Source organism: Canis aureus, chromosome 26 (assembly GCF_053574225.1).
Source record: "Canis aureus isolate CA01 chromosome 26, VMU_Caureus_v.1.0, whole genome shotgun sequence".
NCBI classification, from domain to species: domain Eukaryota; kingdom Metazoa; phylum Chordata; class Mammalia; order Carnivora; family Canidae; genus Canis; species Canis aureus.
Window position 1 is genome coordinate 31,890,958 of NC_135636.1, and position 18,547 is coordinate 31,909,504.

Sequence of the window (18,547 nt, forward strand, 5' to 3'; positions counted from 1 at the left end):
TCTAGAATGATGTTCCTCCTTTGTCTCTCTGATAAATTCCTCGTTCTTCAGAGGAGACTGAAAATTCCCTGATTCATCCACACCCTCTCAAGGAATCAGTTATTCCCTTTTTTATGCATATGTATCTCTGACAGCTGACTCTTAAGCCATGGTGTTCTCTTCGGATGTCACATTCAGTATTAGTTGAATCTGCTAGCGCAAGACAAGATGCTGAAGGTATAGAGATGAATAAGATACGGGCTCTACTTTTGAGGAGTTTGCCATCTATTGTGGAGATTCATACAGCAGAGTGGTTTCAGTATGACATCCTTAGGACTTGTGTGGCCAGCAGTATAGGAGTGCTCACCTCCCTACAGCCTTCCAGGCATCAAGTGTTTTGAAAATTTCATTTGATGACTCTACCTTATGACTTTATCTACAATACTAGTGAGATTGAATGCTTTTTAAATACGTTTATGGGTTATTTTTAACTCATGAGGAAGATAATCAAGTTTTATTATAGTGGAACTAATTAGGTCATTTCCTGGCTGTGAAACCCTGGGAGGCAAGCTTCTTTTCCTGGCTGAGTCTTTAGTTTCTTATCTACAAAATGGGGAGAATAATAAACATGTTTCAAAGGATTGTTGTGAGAATTAAATGAAGTAATACATGCAGAGTACATAGAGGCAGGCACATAGTAGGTTTATAATAAATAGTCCCTCTTTAAGTTCCTAATCACTAGCCCAGTGCCTACCACATATTCAGGATGTTTATGAAGAATAGGAATAAATGCATTTTGTATATGTGTTTAAAGGGCTATATATAGATGCTAACACAGATCCATCTGTCTTGAGAAGAGTGATTTGACTTGCATCAATATTCAACTGGAGTGGCTGAGCACATATGCGTGACTCTTCTCGGGTTACCACATCTCCTGCTTAGCAGATGTCCATTATAATGGAATGTAAAAAAGGAAAAAAATACTAATAAAGGCAGAGGAGTGTAATGTTATGGCTTGATTTGACAGGGCCTCCTGCTACTTCAGCTGCTAGTGCTGGGCATGAAGCAGATTCATCTGTATTCCAGCACACCGCTGCTGAAGTCAAGATCGGTTTAATTAGGGTATTTTAAACATCCTGTTTGCATCTAGAATCTTACCAGAAAGTAAGATATCTGTCCATCCGGGGGAGTTCAGGGGCAGGTGGGCAGCAAGGACAGGGAGTAAGACAAAGATGGTTTTAATTTTAGAAATGAGAGAATACTTCTGTATGATCTCCTTAAGACAAAAGAGCTAATGGCCTTAGATGTTCCATGGAAACAAAGGCAGCCCTGTCGCATGGCCTTGAATTTTAAAGTGGCCCTGCAAGATCTTGCCAAGGCATGAGACTGATGGTTGAAGTACAGGGACCATTTCCATCCTAAGAATAGAGCTGTGCCTGACCCATATCTTTCTTAACCATTTGGGCTGCTGGAAGACGTTGTAGGCTCTGAAGCTGGGTGGGTGTCAGAGGGGCCCTGAATTAATTGTCCAAACAGCCAGGCTGGGCCAGTACTTAAGTGCCAGGCCATCAGGACACTGATCAGGGTACACTTTCCATAGTCCAGCATTTGTGTTTATCCATGATGTACCCTCCTCCCCCACCTTTCCAGCCTCATCACCTTTCATCCTCCCCTTCCCTTTACTACTCGGATCTTCTCCTGGTTCTTTGTTCATACCCCATGCATTCCAGCTGAATTCCTTTGGTTCATGCTTGTCCATCTGCTTGGAGATCCCTTGTTCCCATTGCCCTTCCCTGTTCAAGGCTCTTCATGCTTTGTTCTCTTCTCCCAGGCTCAGGTCACGTGGCATCTTGCCACCAGTCTTCCCAGACATCTGGCTAAGAGAGTATTTGCCTTCTCAGTTTCTGCCTCTTTCTCATTTCTCATTCAGTACTACTTCCTGTTGAGTAATTTTAGACATGATGGACTACAAGTACCTGGAGGGCCTATTCAGTGTCTGGATGTCTTTGTCCGCAAACACTGTATCTTATACATTGTAGGGTTCTACTTTATGAATGAATGAATGAATGAATGAATGAATGAATGAATGAATCTGTGTCCGTCCCTATGTCTAAGACCCCTGGAGGCTGCCTCCTGGGGTGCAGTTCAGCTTGCTAGTGCCTCCATTCCTTTTGGTGGCCTTATGGAAACAAAACCTCAAGAGGTACAAGCAGGACACCTCTGACACCTAGAGGCCCTTATCTAGTACAGAAAGATAGGGAAGTGGTTTGGGGATTGTCACTGTGCTCCCCGTCATCTTCTTCCCCTCGTTCCCCATCTCCCACCACAGTCCCTACCTTGGGAGACCTGTTAATGCACTATAGTCCATTTATCCCTGATTTTAAGAGTACATCTAGATCTGTACTGCCAAGAACTAAATGTGCCCATATAACCCCAAGTCCTGGCCTCTGTCTCTCTACCAACTTTACCACAGAGACCTTGAAGCTATGAGCTCATAGCCGTTCACTTGCCAGTGTAATGCACCCAGCTCTGCATCACTCCTAGGGGTCTCTGAGAAAGATGTTTTCCTTTTGTCTCAATCTGTATAGCCATCCCTACCTATTCCTTCCTTTCTCCTACCCTGTCCCCAACTGAAAGAGAGACCCTTCACACACGTGCTGTGCTTAGTCCCTGTGTGCTGGGTTATTGTGTACTCAGTTGAAGCTGTGTAGTTCTTAGCCTTGCTTATAGGATTATGAGTTCCCTTAGGGTGGACTATTTTCTTTCCTCTCTGTAGCCCCAGCACTTGCTGTGTTGCCTGGCACATAGTAGGTACTCAGCAGTTTAAGTAAAGGATAGCTGGTGTATGCACCACTTCATACCCTGTAATTAATTGTCCTGTGGTTACAAGACTCATAAAAGAGAAGATATTTTTCATTTCCTCTACAGATCACGTGCTGTGTTTTCAGTTCTACAGCAAGATCAAAAGGCAAGTGATTACCATGGCCGAGTACATTTATTTTTATTAAAAGTTAGGACCATCTCTGCTTCGATATGCTGTGTCCTTCAGCTTACTAGTAAAGAGCCACTGCCTACCTCAGGGCTGTCTGCAGGTCTCCTAGACCTTGTATTATTTGACTTTGTAGGCAGTCACACATAAGCACTTTATTTTAATTTATTGTAGGATTAAAGAGTCTGAGTGAAGTTGGCCTTGCTCCATTTTAAGGTTAGAACAAATCTCGAGTTACAGAAAATAACCCTACCATCTGAGGAAGTTGGGCCACCTAAGTTCCTATTTTTCTCGGCATTGGTTAGTGAGGATGGCACAGGCAGCCGAAACACATTCAGTGTCAGGCATACGATCAGGATCAGTAAGGAAGGGGCTAGGTGTTGTCCTACCACAGGAGCATGGGTAAAAGACTCACTTGTGATGTTCCTCTTTAGTACAGCAGATCTCAAATGAATGTCTATTGGGTACTTACTGTGGACTTGTCTTATTTGGTACAGTGGATTTAATAGATGGAAGGGACAGCTCCATTTTACATACAGTAAAACTGAGGCTTAATTAAATAATATGCCCATGGTTTAGTAAGATTCACATCTAAGTCTGTCTGACCCTAAAATTCCACATAAGGTTAATTAATTAATTGTTGGTCTTTCTGGCGGTGCCTGGGTGGCTCAGTCAGTCAAGTGTCTGCCTTTGGCTCAGGTCGCTCAGGTTGTGACGGCTTCCTGCTGAGGGGGAAGTCTGCTTCTCCTTCTCCTTCAACCTCCCTCCATCCCCTGCAGCTTGTGCTCTCTCTTGCTCTCTCTCTCTCTCTCTCTCTCATAAATAAATAAATAAATAAATAAATAAATAAATAAATAAATAAATAAATAAAATTTTGTTAAGAAAATTTGTTGACCTTTCTAACTCCTAAGTTAGAATTCTTGGTGTACCCAAGTGTCTTTTTTTTTTTTTTAAGTAGATTTTATTTATTTATTTATGAGAGAGACACAGAGAGAGGCAGAGACATAGGCAGAGGGAGAGGCAGGCTCCCTACAGGGAGTCTGATGTGGGACTCGATCCCAGGACCCCAGGATCACAACCTGAACCAAAGGCAGACACTCAACCACTGAGCCACCCAGGCACCCCTACCCATGTGTCTTTCTCAGTGGTGGGCCACTAGTAGGCCTGCTTGTTAATGGGCTTATCTATGGATAAATAGCTTTCCTCACAGAGAGAGGAAATCCTCCTGGGAGTTTGACCACCATTTTTTAAGAATGAGGATGGGAAACAGTCCATATCATTCTTTACAAAAGCAGCACACCCTGTAAGACACACTAGTTGGAGTGACTGCCACAGCCTAGTTTGTGCCATTCTAGAAACACTTCTGATCTGGGTATAGTAGATCATAAGCCCATAACCAAGGAGCCATCCCCAAGAGATGGGAACACTCTGAAATTCCATGGAAATGTCACATTTGTGTATATGTTTTGCAAGGGATAGCATGCATAAGGATTCATCAGATTCTCAAAAGTTTCTGTCATGTTTTTTAAAAAAGATAAATTGCAAATCTAGATTCCGGTGGCCCACAACAGTACTTTTGACCTGAAGCAATCACATCCCTTATCAGGGCTATTGTTTCTATACTCAAAATTCCAGAGGAGTTGAACCAAAGATTTCTAATTCTCCTTCCAGCTCTGAAAATAACAGAGCTCTGACTGACTCCAGAGATTCAAAGTTTTAGTTCCCTTGCAGATACCCAGGGCTCTAACCCATTGCTTATCATCCTTGAGAAGCCCTTAAAGAGATTTGAGCTAGGAAAGAGGGGCCAGAACCACTCCTCTAAGCAGTTTCACTAATTAGTATCTGAGGCTGCCAGTTGTCTGACTGCTGAGCCTGGCACTGGGCAGGCAGGGTCTCACACTGACAGTGTTTTGAGACTGGCTCCATAGTACTCCATCAAGACCCCGACCTCCCTACCTAGTGACTTGAAAATGTAGATTTGCTCGACCTTCCCCTCTTGGAAGCTTTGTGAATTCCTTGTGTGTGTTTTGTTCTCCCTGGGTCCTGCCTCAGAGGTTATTCTCTGCAGTGGGAGTCACCACATCCACCCCATCTGCGTTGACAGCTCCATAGCCATCCTTCGCCTCCATTTTATCCTGTCGAAATGACAGAGCCGCTGAGCAGTGCTGGCCAGCAGATAAACCTGTTATCTCCCCTGCTCTCTGTGCCGGCAGCTCTCCTCATCTTCTTGGTGCATGAAAAATTGACACCACCGTGGGCTGAAATCTGTTCCTAGGGAGGCTACATTTATTAGTGGCTAATGAAACTGTGTGTGTGTGTGTGTGTGTGTGTGTAAAACTTGGGGTGGCTAAAGTGTTTTCCTGTCTGTCAGGCACCAGTGACCTACACCCAGCCACAGTACCCAGAGAGAGAAAGACAGAAGGTACTTAGGCAGCTTCAGGGCTCTTGAAATTGACAACTTGTTCTTTACTTAAAATCCCAAATAGGTAAATGCCATTTGTTCTTAGTGTATACCACTGCAATTGATCAAGGTATCTCCTGCTCCAGGCTGGGATGAGCTGTAGAAATGCATGCTAATATGATCCAGTGCCAAAAAAGATGATTATTCTGTATATTACATTTTCCTCTTTGAAAATTACAGTTCCTGGGACACCTTGGTGGCTCAGCGGTTGAGCATCTGCCTTTGGCTCAGGACGTGATCCCAATTTCCGGGATCGAGTCCCGCATCAGCCTCCTTGCATAGAGCCTACTTCTCCTCCTTCTGCCTGTGTCTCTGCCTCTCTTTCCGTGTCTCTCATGAATAAGTAAATAAAATCTTAAAAAAGAAAGAATGAAAGAAAGAAGGAAGGAAGGAAGGAAGGAAGGAAGGAAGGAAGGAAGGAAGGAAGGAAGGAAGGAAGGAAGGAAGGAAGGAAGGAAAGAAGGAAGAGAAAATTACAGTTCCTGATACCCTCACTATTACACTGACACCCTACCCTCCCATCTTGTTCAGGGATAGAGAGAATGTTCTCTTACAGCTGTTTCTGCTCCATCTTAATCAGCAAGCTTAAAAGAGAAATTTCATAAGTTCTGGTTCAGTATTTGCAGAACTGCCTAAAACCCAAAGTCTTCTTTATTTGGACTCTGGTAGAAATCACTTCTGGAAAGAATAATTCAGTAAAAGAAGAGGAGTTGTTATTCACATCTTATTCCATATGGCCTTTTACTTCATTTTCTCTCATTAAAACTGTTAAAATTTTTCTAAATCCACATTTACATAGTGCCAATCTTTTGGACACAATGAGCCCCACATGAAGCACATTATTCAGGCTTTGAATGGTTTAGTTTCTGGTATCTTTTATCTTTCTTCTTTAAAAGCTTTGGTGATTATCTTTTATATCTAGAAAGCGTATAACAACATAGTAGGAAAGCTTACTGTTTAGAGTCAGGCATCTTGGGTTCTAAGCTCCCACTGCTGGCTGAAGGATGTGACCCTTAAGTAAGTTAATTAACCTCTCTGAACCTTGGATTCTACATTTATAAAAGAGAGATGAGAATGGTACCTTTCTCTTAGCTTAGTAGTAAGGATTCAATGAGAAAATTATATATAGACTCAAATAAGCCTACTGTCATAGATACACAATTGGTGACAGTTATTATTGTACCCTACTTACTTTCAACTAGGAATTCAAAGCTGCTTATAGTGAAACAGTATGGTGATACTAAACCTTAGCTTTGAAAAAGAATTTGTCAAAACACAAATGTCAAACTGAGGAAAATATTTGCAACATATATGACAGAAGGATAATATTCTTAATTTACAGAGAGCTCATAGAAATCAAATTGGCAGTAAGGCCAGGCAGCTCACTCAGAAAGCAATACAAGTGGTCAGTAAACATCAGAAAAGCCGCTTAACCTTGTTCATACTAAGAACAAAAACATGCTAATCAGAAGAAGATCCACTTTTCACCAGCTGGCTGTCATAATTTTTAAGTTGGATAGTATCCAATCTGAGTGAAGATAGGAGAAAACAGATATTCTTTATAATTGTATATAAATTATATATATTGTATAATTGTATATAAATAAATATATTTATATTGTATATAATTTATTTTTATTGTATTTATATTGTATATAATTTATTTATATTGTATATAAATACATAATTTATATATAATTATATATACAATTATACAGAATAATATATATAATATTCTGATTCCATTCTATGTGTGTGTGAGATACTGAGAGTAGACATAGAATTGGTACAACCTTTTTGTTCAGATAATTTGTCAGTGTCTTTCAATATATTCTATATGAATACCTTTTGACTCACCCAATTCTACTGCTAGTAATTTGCCATAAGGATACAAATGCAGAAGTATATTCATGCCAGAAAAAAAGCATACATGCCACAATTTGTGTATATGGATGTTTATTGCAGCATTATTTCTTTTCTTTTTTTTTTTTAAGATTTTATTCATTTATTCATGAGAGACACAGAGAGAGAGAGAGAGAGAGGCAGAGACATAGGCAGAGGGAGAAGCCGGCTCCAGGCAAGGAGCCTGACATGGGACTCGATCCCAGGACTCCAGGATCATGCCCTGGGCCAAAGGCAGGTGTCAAACCGCTGAGCCACCCAGGGATCCCCAACAGCATTATTTCTAATAGCAAAACCAAAACAAACAACCAAAAACTGGAAACCACCTAAAATACTCATGATGGAGTGGGGCACTAGTTAAATTATGATAAAAAGATCAGTGAAATTCTAGATAGCCATTAGAAAAAGAAGTATGTACTTATGGGGAAAATATATATATAAATATTTTAATATTAAATATAAAAAATATATTTAGATACATTTTAGATATATATTTTTATATATATTTTAGATATATTTATTTTTTTTATTTTTTAGATATATTTAGATATATTTTTTCCCCTGTCCTCTGAGAATGTACACCAAAAGATACCTTGTAGGGTTTTTTTTTCCCCCTGGGAGAGAAGAAAAGGTAATGAAAAGAATATAGGAAAAGACAAATATTAATAAATATTTGTTAATAAATATTTGTTAAGTGAATTTTATACCTTTGTGTAGGTATAGTCTGGATTTACCATGTGTATCCATTACTGTTATTTTTTTTAAGATTTTATTTACATATTTGAGAGAGAGAAAAAGAGTGAGTACATACAATGCAAAGCTGGGAAATGCAGAGGAAGAGGGAGAAACAGACTCCCCCACTGAGCAGGGAGCCTGATGCAGGACTCCATCCCAGGACCCTGGGCCTGAGCCAAAGGCAGATGCTTAACCAACTGAACAACCCAGGCACCCCCATTACTTTTTATTTCAAAATCCATTGGTGGATCATGGAGGAAATCACTAATAAGGCGTTAAAAGAGATTGCATCTTATAGTTGAGCTTCCTCATAGCCAAAGCAAAGAGGGAACCCTGATAAGCACAAAAAATTCATCAAGAAAGAGAAACAGGGGATCCCTGGGTGGCTCAGTGGTTTAGCACCTGCCTTTGGCCCAGGGCTTGATCCTGGAGTCCTGGGACCCAGTCCACATCAGGCTCCCTACATGGAGCCTGCTTCTCCCTCTGCCTGTGTCTCTGCCTCTCTTCTCTCTCTCTCTCTCTCTCTCTCTCTTTCTCTCTCTCTCTCTCTCTCTGTCTCTCATGAATAAATAAATAAAATCTTAAAAAAAAAAAAAGAAGAAGAAGAAAGAGAAACCTTAAGAAGAAGAAGGAGAAGGAGAAGGAGAAAGAAGGAGAAGGAGAAGGAGAAGGAGAAACCTTGGGACGCCTGGGTGGCTCAGTGGTTGAGTGCATGCCTTTGGCCCAGGGCGTGATCCTGGAGTCCCAGGATGGAGTCCCATGCCAGGCTCCCTACAGGGAGGGAGCTTGCTTCTCTTTCTGCCTGTGTCTCTGCCTCTCTCATGAAGGAAGGAAGGAAGGAAGGAAGGAAGGAAGGAAGGGAGGGAGGGAGGGAGGGAGGGAGGGAGGGAGGGAGGGAAGGAAAGGAAGGAGAGAGAAACATTTTCCTGATCTTCATATCTAAAAGGACTTTAGTGCCAAGGGTTGGTCTAAACTCAGATTTCATCTTGTGTTTCCCCAGCTTAAAATTCATGGATGGATCCTTGCCATTTTTCTGCATGATCTAGCCTTGCGACCTCCTCCATGTGGATATGACACTCTATCCAAGCTGGCCTTTGCATGTATTGTTCCTTGGCCTGCAATGCTCTCTCCTCTTCTCTACCTAGTAGTCAGCCATAGGTGTTGTTTTGGGGCTTTTTGAAAATTTTCCGTTGTTTGTTACCTCTAGTGGGAATCCTTTAGGTGAGATATTCCTTTCTCTGTGCTCCCCAAGTCCCCTCTGCCTCCCTCGAGGATGGGACTTGTCACACTGCCCTGTAATCGTTGTTTTGTTTCCCCACTAAATAAGGGGCTCCTTAAGGTCAGGGATAATGTGTTGTTTGTTTGGAGGCCCTGAGCACCAAGTGCTTGTCAAGCACAAAAATGGTTGGTGAATGATTGAGTATTCTGAAGTTTGAGTTCTGCCTCTTTCACCAGTTAGACCAGTCACTTGGCTCTTCCCCCTGTCTATTCAATGAGAGATTTGGCTCAGATAATCTATGAGAACTCTCGCTAATTTCTTTTTCTTCTGTGGTTGTCAGATTGTCCTGTATACAGGTGGAGATTGTTGCCAGTTGTTATTGCTGAGTTATTTCAAATTTTCAGAACTGAGCTGTTAGAATTCACTGCATTGATTATGGCCTGTCCCACACTGCTCACCGGCTGAAGAGATCAGAGCCTAAGATTGTAGAACTGATTATGTCCCCTACTCTGCCTTTGTCTCTTCTCCTTGGCATGCACAGAGGTCAGAGGGCTTTCCCTGACATGTGCCTCCAAAAATGGCCTTTGCTTGTTCTACTTTCTTACCCTGAGTGGAGCTGTTGGGTTCACTATCCTTACCCTGGGTTCCATGACATTTTTTGCTTTCCTGTGAAGACAGGTCCTGTTCTGTCCACTCTCCCACTTTCTGCTCTCACCCCATCTTACTCCCTGTTCTCTGCCCCCTTCACTTTGTTCAAGATGTTGATTGTACCACCTCAGTCTCAGCTTCACACAGATTATTGGGGTGAACCTGGAGCATTGTTTTGGGACCAGAGATGGATATACCAACAAAAAAAAGCAGGCTGAAATCCCTGCCTTTGAGTAGCTGATATTTTAATTGAAGGGAGATCATGAACTAACTAAACAAATAAATAAATAAAACAATGTTTTAGAAGGTAATCATGCTGAAGAGAAAAATAAAGCCAAGATTTGGAACTAGGCAATGTCAGGGTGGGTTTTTCTCTTTTAATGGGGGCAAGGAAGAGCCTCATAGAGAAAATGATAGCTGAGTAAAACTGAGCATGAAGATGGAGCCAGGCAGGTAAGCTGATGAAGAGTATCTTAGGTGGCAAAAACAAGTACAGAGGCCCCAGACCATGAGCTTGCCTGACGTTAGAAACAGCATTTAGTCTGAGTGAGTCGGGGAGCCCACAGAATATTTTAAACAGAGAAATGATGGGATCTGACTTTGGGTTCTAATCTAAAGGATCATTCTGACTGCTCTTAGAGATTAGACCAGAGAGGGCAAGGGCAGAAACAGAGACCCACTAGTAGGCTGTTGAATATTTCAAGCAAGAGATGATGGTGGTGTGGACCTGAGTAGCTGCAGTGAAGGCAGCAGAAAGAAGTGGGATTCTGGGCATAATTTGAAGGTAAAGCTGACAAGGTTTCCTGTGGGACATATGAAAAAGGACAGAATAAGAGACATCTCCTTTTTCAGCCTGAGGAACTAGAGAACCTGATGGCCATTAACCAGGTGGAAAAGACTGGGGAAGGGGTTTGAGGAGGAAGATGAGGAGCTAGATTTGGGACACGTTCAGTTTAAACGACCTATTGACAACCACGTGGAGAGAGCAGGTAGAAAGGTGAACACTCGAGTCTTTGCTCAAAGAACAGGACTGACCCATAGACCCAAGTTTGGGAACCGTCAGCATGTAGATGGTTTTTATAGTTGTGGGACTAGTTTCTGGCTTCCCAGAAAGATGAGTGTAGATAGACGGTAGGGTGCCAGGCTACTGCCAGCAGTGGGGGACTAGGGACATGAAGAGGCAGGGAATGCATCTGACACAGTGAGAGAGAAACACCTGTCTGCTATGGTGGTGCATGCTTACCGGTGGCTTTAATTAATTGGTGACTTTCTGAGAACTCAAGGGAGGTTTGACATGTGAAGATGTTCGTCAGTCACTTTTCAAATAGAATATTTGTTGCCCACACTGTGGGCATTATTTCAAAATAAACTTCACTCTGCCATTTCTCCATGACTAGACTTTCACCGCTTCCTTTTCAAGGTCATTATTCTTGATTTTTAAAAATTCTTTTTAAAGAAAAGAATCTCTTCACAGCTAAAGCCTATAATATACCCTTCAATTACCCTCTTCTTCCCAAGGTAGAAAAATAGTAGTTCATAATAGAAGCCTGGGGGTTATTTGAACTCGAAAAGCATTGTTACCATTTTGAAGTACTTACTGGCCAGCTGCTTTCAAACTTGAAGGAGTTTTAGCTGTACCAGAATGGAAGTGATAACCCTGGCACCCTATCGTGTCTCTTACTTAATTCTGGGATTTTTACCTGGGGAAATGATGAGGTGATTTGAGAATATGATTGAAGACACCTTGTTTGTTCATTATGTACTCATCTCAGAGCTGACATTCATGCTCTGTTTGCAGGTTATTTCTATAAATGGGGCAGTAGTTTAAGGTTCTGTTGTGGACAATAAAAATCAGTTAATTCCAGGCAGACAAGAAGTTCTAACTTAGTTTTGATTCACTCACTCAAGTTGTCCTTGAGGATATCACCCCTTTTGAATACGTTTCTTGTGCAGCATGTGAAGATCAGGTTTCGAATGACACAATTTAAGTTCTTGTCTTATTAATCAATAGCAGCAGTCAGGGAAGGCCTACTTATTCCTCTTCCAATAGAACCAGACCAGGCTTGAAGAGAGGTAATAATTACCGCTCTGATCACAGCATGTTCCCTTTTCTCCTTCCCAACCCAGAGCATGTCTGTTCGATCCTGGCCTCCCTCCTGCGGAACCTGAGAGGGCAGCAGCGAACCCGGCTTCTGAATAAATTCACTGAAAATGACAGTGAGAAGGTGGGTGTGCGTGCTGTGCGGTAAGGCTGGGGCTGGGGGGGGTGGGGGGCGGCGGTGCTCTTTATGATGCAATCCAGGAGGTGCTGAGCTGAGCACCCCTGCCCTAAAATATCTGCCGGCATGGCTTTGGGTCTCAGGTTTTTCTGGTGATCCTGCCTCTCTTCTCCACATACATCCTTCTGGGAGAAGTAGCACCTTAGGGCAGCAGCAACTAGTATCTTAGGGAGATTTTTAGACCCAATGAGAGTGGGATGAACTTGGATTTGGGTTGGAGGTTGCACAGCATGGCAAAGTGATCAGGAACTGTAGGCTTTGGATTCAGATAGCTGAATTTGAACCTGGTTTTGCTCTTTTCAACATGTGTGCCACATTGAGCCTCGTTTTCCCTGTCTTTGAAATGGACACATTAATTCCCATATCGAAGAGTCAAAGAGGGGGAGACTAAATGAGGCCTTCCTAGGTGGCAGCGATGGAAGATACTGGTGTGAACATAAGATTCTGTGAACTTGTCCTCAGTGGCCCAGGGGATAGGGAATGATCACGTGAATGAGATTAGATGCATCGTTCACATTGTGATTTAGCAGGCCAAACCATAAGAGTTTTAACAGTAACAAGAGCCACCATGTATTTAATAATTCCTGTGGATTGATAGACTCAGCAGATTCTTTTCGTTGTTGCATGTATTCTCCCAGCACCGTGGGGTTTACCTTCTGTATGGCTTTTGTCCACATTTGCAGATGAGGAAACTGAAGCTTGGAGACATTATGTCACTTGTCCATGATCACAGTCTACCATAGTCACGCCACCCTCATGAGTTAGCTCATTCTAGATGAATAAAATCAAGGACCAAAGCCCCTTTTATGACTTACCATGATTTCTTTCCTTCCCATGTCCAAGGTAAGGCTGAAAGCTCGTCATCCTATGGAGAGAGGTTTATGACTATCTCTCTGAGCTTGCGTCAGAGCTTTTTTCCAGCCTCACTAAGCAGCATAGCACAGGGAAGAGGCTGTCATGAGGTTAGGCACAGAGCACCTTAGCAGTTGTGTCACCCTGCTGACATTTAACATCTGTGCTTCAGTTTCATCTTTAAAATTAAGGTCACTATCTTTCCTGCCTACATTCTCAGATTTTTTATTAAGGTATAAGGAAATAATAGACATGAAAATACTCCATTAAAAAAAAAAAAACTCCATAAACTGAAATATGTAAGATTGTAAGATCTTGGGGTCATCATTGTTATCCAGAGAGGGTTTGGGCACAGTCCTCCTGGACTCTCAAGCCGTGTTGAAGCACCATCTGCTGTTAACCACTATAAGCTCTTGAGTAAATACCAGGGTTGCCAAGAGCCGTGATGGTGCCAACCTAGTAAAGAGATAGTTTAGAAGTCTAGGCTGGTTTCACAGTATTTGTTCAGTCTTTGGAAGTCTTAGGGAAAATGAAACTTTTTCAAACCCACCAAATGTTCCTCAGGCCATGTTTGAAGTATGACTTTTGCTAACTTGAAAACTGATTTTTAAGTTATTGGTGAGCAGAAGTCAGGGCCTTTTTTTAAGTTGCTGAAAGAGTTTTTTTCCTGTACTCTCTTCTGACTCGAAAGCAACTAAAGAGATTTTACTCAGACCTTTTTAAAAAAAAGATCAGCTCTGGGGTAGGATCTGAACATGAAAGGTTTCAGTTCGAAAAAAGAAATTTCTATAAAGTTCTAAGTGAATACCAAGTATGTAACTTCAAGCTCCTTCTCTTTGCAAGAAGGGACTTGAATTTTTATTTATTTATTTGCTTTTAACAACTCAAAATCACAGGAGCCCTAGAAGGGCTGGGAATGCAGCGTCCTTTGGGAAATAGGCCCATGTTCACACCACACCCAACCCAGGTGTTGGGTTGTTCTGCCCCAGCTCTTCAACCTATTCCTTCCGTGTTCCTTAAGCAGAGCTCATCCCTGATGTTAGAAGTGGGAGAGTGGGTCTCCTATTGTAAAGAGTGACAGTGAGATGAATGGGAGCCCCACTGTTCTCTTGCCTTGGTATTCTTTTTCCTTCTCACTCATGTCTGAAATATCTCTCTTTCAGGTTGACAGACTGATGGAGTTGCATTTTAAGTATCTGGACGCAATGCAGGTGGCGGACAAGAAGATTGAAGGGGAAAAACATGTACGTATCCCTGCCTATCTTCTGCTGGCTATTGACTTGCATTCCATTTGGGTCCCTTTGTACCTTCTCTGTGCCCACAGGACAGGCCAAGGGTACAGGTGTCGTCTACCCTCCCGTGCCACCTAACCTGTTGTTAGAGCACAGCAGGTAACAGTCTGCCAGTGGTTATACCTGCTCTTCTAATAGCAGTGCAAGTTATTAAAGAGGGAGGATGTGTTGGGTTGATCCCTGTCTGGCCCCGGGGGTTTGGGGGACAGCACCAGTACCCCTGACATGAGCTGCTCTCAGAAAATCTGGCCAAGTGCAGTGCTGTGACTTGGTACCACGTTGGCAGAGATAGCAGAGTCCATATTGGTTCACACTCCTGCTGGCTTCTGCAGCCATAAGGGAAGCACCGAGGGAGAGGGTGATCACAGGGCATGAGGACTAGAAGGAATGTTCGAGGTCTCTCATTGACGGATGTAAAACTGGAGACCCAGAGAAATGCTTAGATGCACTGCAGCAAAGCCTGCATGTCAGGTTTCAGAGGACTACCCGAACTGCTTCTGCTCGTGGCTGCTGAGGGAGACGAAACCTGTCAGGTTTTTTTTTCGAGGAGCTGTGCTTGTGGTGCTGGTGTCCTGCCTTCTGTACTTTCCACCTGCTTCCATTTTGTTCTCTGCCATCTCTGGCCTCTACCCTTCTCACTTATCACCTTCATCAGGACAAGCATTCATGTTGTTTAATGTCAAGTCTGTATTCTCATCCCCATAAGACATTCCTCAGTCTTTGGTCACATTGCCGAAGGATCCTTTCCTTGCTTTTTTTCAAAGTCGATAATAGACTTCATTTTCTTTGTGATCTTTATCGACTATATCACTCCATTCTTTTTTCGTTCTTGCCTTAAAGATGCACTGGAGGCTTTTGACCCTCATCAGTGGGAGAGCCGGTTCCAGCACCTGCTTGCATCTGGCTCTGTCAGAGCAGTGAAGCTATGGGGTGGGGCCACGTGCACAGGGAGCGACACTAGCATCTGCCCTCAGGCCAGGCGAGAGCCCAGAGCCTGGGAAGAGAGAGTGACCCTGGGGTCTGTGTCTTGCTTCTCTTCACCCCTTCGTATCCACCCCTCCCCTTTCACAAGCTATACCTTCATTTATGAATGCTGGTGGACAGGTAGCTGTGGTTACTGTTCTCGTTATTTCCCTCCACCTAGTAAGTCCTCAGATGTTTGTTGATTGATTGAATTGACTGACTGGGACATTCTTCATTTATACAGTGATACTCCTACCAGATGAAAGACAGAGACTCGGGCAGCCCCAATGGCTCAGCGGTTTAGTGCCGCCTTCAGCCCAGGGCGTGATCCTAGAGATCTGGGATTGAGTCCCACGTTGGGCTCCCTGCATGGAGCCTGCTTCTCCCTCTGCCTGTGTCTCTGCCTCTCTATCTCTTTCTCTGTGTGTCTTTCATGAATAAATAAGTAAATAAATCTTTAGAGGAAAAGAAAAGAAAGGGAAGGGAAGAGAAGGGAAGGGAAGGGAAGGGGGAAAGGGCAAGGGAAAGGGAAAAGGAAAGGAAAGAAAAGAAAAGAAAAAGCAGAGACTCTGCATTCTGAGGCTGGACTTCAGATGCTACCATGTGGCAAACCCATTTCTTTTGTTCTACTCTCCCGCCCCCTTTATTTTATTCTTTGACAGGGTTTCCTTTTCCATCTTTTCTTCCCTTTACAGTAACTTGTGTGTGCTGGACACTTAGTGCCTATTTAAGTCCCAGAGTAATGTCTTCTTTCTCTCTTCATCTGAATGATAATTAGAAAGAAATTGAAATTTCCTGAGACTTTTGTAGGGAACTGGTCACAAGACAGAACTCCAGCTCTGACAGAGGACCTGTGTTGCCTGCTGGAGATTTTCAGGGATAGGAAGAGCACTTGGGAGTTGAGGGAACCTAATAATTTTAAGCAGGTACCATCTCTTGGTCACTGTGTGGCCATGGCTTGTCACCAGGCTTCATGTAGCCAGTTTCTTAGCTATAACATGGTTTCAGCAAAGGTGATCTCTCAGGTGATCCCTTCAACTTAATGTTGTCTCTCAGGTTCAAGTGCACATCCTTTGGTAACCCTGCCAGCTTTAGCAGTGGGGTGGATTAAAGTGCAGTGAGGGGTTGATCAGAGGAACAGCAACCTCCAAGAAAAGGTTAGGTGAGTGGGGAGTCACAAATCCCTGGATTTGGATTCCAGCTCTGCCATGTCCTAGCTCTGAGACCTTGGACAAATGAGCTGATCTCTAAACTTTGTCTCATGTGTAAAATGGAAATAACACTTCCTTTTTGGGGTTGTTATAAAGACAAAGTGTAAAGCATACTGCTGCTGCTGCTTGGCGCTCCTAGCTTCCTTTGTCTTTCTTGTACAGCTTTTAAGCTAGCCAGGCAGCCCTTCTCCTGAGGGTATCCTCCTTGCCATCTGTCCCAGAAGGAGTCCCCCTAACAGACCAGAGTGTTGGCACCATCATAGACTTCATTTGAGGGGAAGCTGGAGTAGACGTTTTTCTGATGGAGACCAAGTAAGCTGTTGGGCGTGAGGGAGCAGCTTGCATGTGGCTGTTAGGAAACTTGGCCCGCTTCCCACAAGATTATCTATTATCAGCACTGAAGAGGGTGTGAAATTGATTAGCACTGACGGAGAGTAATGGCCGCAGCCACTCTTCCCCCAGCCTTCACAGAGCTGCTGTGTGCCCTGGGCACCAGGGCTCCTGCCATTCCCCGACAAACATCTGTCTCCTTGATGCCAAGGCCATTTTGCTGGGCACTGGCAAACATTCCAAGGCCATTAGTGCTCAGCAGCCTCAGTGTTGCTCAGAGAGACAGGGCAGGGTGGGGGGGGTGTGCGTGAGGGATGCATTTATGAGCCGTGCTCTCTGCCAGCACTTGGGCTCCGTCCTGGCAGATGCAGCCGCCTGGCAGGTGTAAAGTGACTCAGAACAAAACGACCTCTTTTTCACCTCTCCTTCATGCACTCTTCTCTCTTAAGTCATAAACAATTTGTGCCTCACCCCACCTCATCTCCATTAAACTTGGATGTCCTACACCCATTGGGAACTCAGCAAATATTTGTTGACTCGAATGAATGCTTATTTCTCAGGCTTTTGATGACATTGACTGTCAGATCAGTAATGAATAAATATCTCCCACACTTCCACACTTCACCAAGCCTGCAACAGAAAACACCCTAGATAACAGGGTCAGATACTGACCCAGGTAATGGGGAGTCAGGTATTGACAGTTTTAGTGTTTCAGAGCCCCTATCTTCCCCGCACACTTCAGACTTCCATGGGTACAATGCAAATGGCCCCGGTTCACAATTGACCAAGATTCACTGGAGAGAATCCAGTCATTTGGCAAATGTTTCTCAGGCGCCTGCTCTATGCGAGGCACTGGGCCAGCCGCTGGCAGGGGGTGAGAGTTAGAAGTGCCTGTGGAAGAAGGGGCCCAGGAGCTGCTGACAAGGGCTAGAGGCAACCAGGAAGCAGGGAGCAGTTGACTGTGCCCGGGGCACCCTCAGCAGTTTCTTACATGAGGCAAGGTTCATGTTAAAAGATAGAAATGCATCAGGCATTTCTAACTGAAGAGGAGCAGGAGCAAAGGAGGAGCGAGTGGGAAGTTAAAACCCCAGGAGCAGAGGGTGAGAAGGGGAATATGGGCTTTAGAGCCCGGCTTCTTTCTGCTGACTATGGACAGATAGCTTAAGTTATCTTATTTTCTTTTTCAGTGTGTTTTCTTTCTAAGATGCATGTCCCAACCTGTGTACTTTGGGGAATCACAAAAGGAGGGATTTGGTGAAATAACACCTGAAGGCTGTTTCACAGGGCTTGGCACATAGCTCATGGCTGGAGAACCTTTCATTGTCTCTTTAAGGACTCTGCACCCCATCACCCTTACATACACACATACTTTCTAACTCCCCTAGTACTGCAACATTATACAGGATCTGAGCTCCCTATTTCCTTAGCGTCCTCTCCAGCCACTGTGCACTCCTTCCTGCTTTAGCACTTTTGCATTTGCTTCTCCCCACTGTCCTGGCTCTTCTCATGCTGGTGCTTCCCTCCACCTTCAGGTCTCAGCCTAAATGTCACTTCCTCAGAGTTTTCAGTGATCACCATATGTAAGGTGGTGTCACCCCCATCTCCAAGGCCCCTTCATAACCTCTAAGTATTTGTTTGTTTACTGTCTGTCTCTGGGGCTGTGATCTCTCTTGTTCATCATTTTCTC

The 18,547-nt window shown here is 43.6% G+C and overlaps 1 protein-coding gene across 4 annotated transcripts in view; it reads left to right on the plus strand.

Moving 5' to 3' along the window:
- CTNNBL1 (catenin beta like 1) overlaps positions 1–18,547 on the plus strand; it is a 161,853-nt gene that overhangs the window by 120,961 nt on the left and 22,345 nt on the right. For all 4 annotated transcript variants that reach the window (XM_077873122.1, XM_077873120.1, XM_077873121.1 and 1 more), the window contains exons 12-13: positions 12,061–12,158; positions 14,228–14,308. In XM_077873122.1, the coding sequence (XP_077729248.1) occupies positions 12,061–12,158; positions 14,228–14,308 (179 nt within the window). The remainder of the gene's footprint in view (positions 1–12,060; positions 12,159–14,227; positions 14,309–18,547) is intronic.